This window comes from Gymnoscopelus braueri (genome assembly GCF_963280865.1).
Source record: "Gymnoscopelus braueri genome assembly, chromosome: 15".
NCBI classification, from domain to species: Eukaryota; Metazoa; Chordata; class Actinopteri; order Myctophiformes; family Myctophidae; genus Gymnoscopelus; species Gymnoscopelus braueri.
The window spans coordinates 44,965,039-44,968,110 of record NC_137620.1 but is presented as its reverse complement, the minus strand read 5'-3'; the positions used below and the strand labels follow the sequence as shown (position 1 = coordinate 44,968,110).

At 45.3% G+C, this 3,072-nt stretch overlaps 1 protein-coding gene across 1 annotated transcript in view; it reads left to right on the top strand.

The window, feature by feature from the left end:
* Nucleotides 1–875: 875 nt before the first annotated feature.
* The window catches only part of arrb2b (arrestin, beta 2b), a gene marked incomplete at its 5' end in the record, with an annotated part of 14,146 nt that continues 11,949 nt past the window's right edge, over nt 876–3,072 (top strand). The window contains 2 exons of the mRNA XM_080451010.1: nt 876–895; nt 1,319–1,349. Of these exons, the coding sequence (XP_080307136.1) occupies nt 876–895; nt 1,319–1,349 (51 nt within the window). The remainder of the gene's footprint in view (nt 896–1,318; nt 1,350–3,072) is intronic.

Below are 3,072 nucleotides of genomic sequence, written 5' to 3'. Positions count from 1 at the left end.
CGTACACTCTCAAGAGTTAAATTAACACAGTGTAGATTGGAGTCCAGCGAATGAAAAAAATGGCATCAAAAGGGGGTGCGTGACCTAGTGCATATCAAACTGGGAGGTCCTTGAAATGAAAAAGTTCAAGAATCACTGTTGTTGGCCGTTCCACGCCCCCTGTAGCACTTCCGATGCGTATGCCACACCAGGCAGGACGTAGTTCTCACGCACAAAGAGCGACTGCTCCGTGAAGTACTCCAGCGCTTGGTACACGGCGTCCGGAGTGTTCGCGTTCACCCATTCTACGAACAGAGGCTTGTTCGCCTTGAGCCAGATGACGAGCCAGACGATCTGTTTGGAGACGAACCTGGCGGCCATCCTGGTCTTCACCAAACCCTGTTCGGCGAGCGGGCGAAGGACGCGCGCGCATTCCGCGCAGAAGTACGGGAGGTTCGTCCGCGACCACGCGAACACCTGCTTGGAGTAGACCGTCGCGGCGCTCAAGAGCTGCATGGACACGGCCAGGAACCTGGCCGTGTCGGAGGCCTTGAAAGAGCCGTGGGACCGGACGTCGCGAGCGATAAAAGCGGCGGCCGCCAGCGCTAGCAGGGCCACGAGCAGTCCGGTCCAGGGGAATCCCTGACCGTTCGCTTTCCCCGGCTGAGTTCGCCGCTTGAGCCTGTTGAACTTTGGAGGGTCCCGGTAGTCTCTGTGGTTTCTCATCTTCTCCTGGTTGGTTGGTTGGTTCGTTCTGAAGGTTCTCGAATGAATCGTGAGGATTTCTCCCGTAATGTTGGTGCTCCAAGGCTTAAGTAGATGGTTCAACAATGAATGCATGTATGTTAAACCAAATTATGCCCAAATATAGATTTTTCATGCCACAAAAACAGGAGATGACAGTGAACAATGGACCGTATGTTAAACCAAATTATGCCCAAATATAGATTTTTTTATGCCATAAAAATAGGAGATGACAGTGATGTCATCAGTATGAAATCAGTCTTGCTCAATTATGGGGGCGGAGAGAGAGAGAGAGAGAGATATGCAGTATATCAGCGATTTCTCTTGATGGTTTTGTAGCATTGTGAGATTGGAGATTGTCTATTTTCACCACTTTTGTGTGACACTCTTGTACGAGGAAGTAAAGCATTCATTTATCATTTAGAAAAACATATAAAAAGTTGAAATATGGAGATGCAAGGTTTCTGCCTGACAGCAACAATGTGTTACATGACATTAAAACATCATCATCATCATCATCATCATCATCATCAATTCATACAATGTGACTGAGATTTTTGTCAAATCAAACAATCAAGTCTCTTCCTCTCTTCAGTGTCTTCAAGAAGGCCAGCCCCAACTCCAAGGTATGTAACCCTAACCTGTGTGTGTGTGTGTGTGTGTGTGTGTGTGTGTGTGTGTGTGTGTGTGTGTGTGTGTGTGTGTGTGTGTGTGTGTGTGTGTGTGTGTGTGTGTGTGTGTGTGTGTGTGTGTGTGTGTGTGTGTGTGTGTGTGTCAATATCAACCCTGTGGTTCCTGTCTCCCTCCTTTTAGTGGTGGAAAGTAAATAAGAACATTTACTCAAGTACAATTAGACTTTACTTTCAGATGCTTTATACTTCAACCCCATTACAACTCAGAGGCAAATATTGTCCTTTTTACTCCACCACAACTATTTAATAACAAGTTACAACTTTGCAGATTTTGGTGACTAGATTGAGTAGCCTTACATACGTTTACTTTTGGTACTTTTTACCTGGTAAAAGTTACTTATTTTCATACCAACACAAGTTGAATACGGGACGTTTACTTGTGACGTAGTACTGTATTTCTACATTGTGGCATTGCTTCTTTTACTTGAGTAAAAATAAAAACCTGAGTACTTCTTCCACCCTGTCCCTGTCGATCTTGATCTCTCCTGTTGATCACTCCTGTTGATCACTCCTGTCGATATCTCCTGTCGATCTCTCCTGTTAATCTCTCCTGTTAATCTCTCCTGTTAATCTCTCATGTTGATCTATCCTGTTGATCACGCTGTTGATCACTCCTGTCTGTCAGGAAGGTGTTGTAGGACCCAAGCGCAGGAACTCAGACAAGCTCAGGAGATGAGGATCACAAACTTAAGTTTACTTATAAAGACACACGTTAACAATGATAAATTACAGAAACACTCTGTTAATTAATACAATAAACTGAACTCATAACAAGACACTGGCAACATAACAGAGGCCCTGACACACATCTTATGACCCAGCACTGAACACACTGAAAAACACAGTCTCAGGAGCTTGACACCCAACCAGGCTCAGCTGGTCCTCACAGGTGACAGCACTCAGGCCAATCAGAGCCTTGGCCTCAGGTAGAACATACTGTAGAAGGGAGAGTAGGTGATTGGCTGAGGGGAAATAGGAGGAGCAGGGCAAGGAAGGGGCAGAGGTACACTCAGTGGTTAAACAGTCACATCATGGACACCATAGATATTAGAAACCTAGATACCTCATTGGCCTCTGCAGTTCATTGGGGCGACTGGTATCGCAATACACGGCGGCTCTTCCGTCTTCCGCAGGGAACCTGTCACTCAAAGTGACTACTGGCCAATCACAGCGCTCACAGTGCGTTGACTACTGGCCAATCACAGTGCGTCTTTTCCGGGACTTGTCAGTGCAATGGTTCTCAACCAGTGGTCCGGGAACCACCAGTGGTCCTTGAGGGGGTTCCAGGTGGTACCCAGCTAAATGATGGAGAGTTGATAACCAAATGGACCCTTATAGATCTTTAAATCTTGAGTATAACATTTCACTCTGTCAAGAGTCAAATTGTTAAACATCTGCATTACTTACTAAACAAGTACACAATTAGAGAACGTAAACAATTGTTATTTTGACAACATCTTATCGAACGATAACATATTCTACGTTTTGGGTGTGAGAGGCTAAAGCTTATCAAACGGTGTTCCGTGACTCAAATGCTGAATAAATAATGGACCTTGATATGAAAAAGGACCATGTCTCTTATTTGAATTTCACAAATAGATGTGGAGTTCGCCAAGTTCCAACTAACTAGATGCTGCGCACAGCTGCTGCCTCTCAA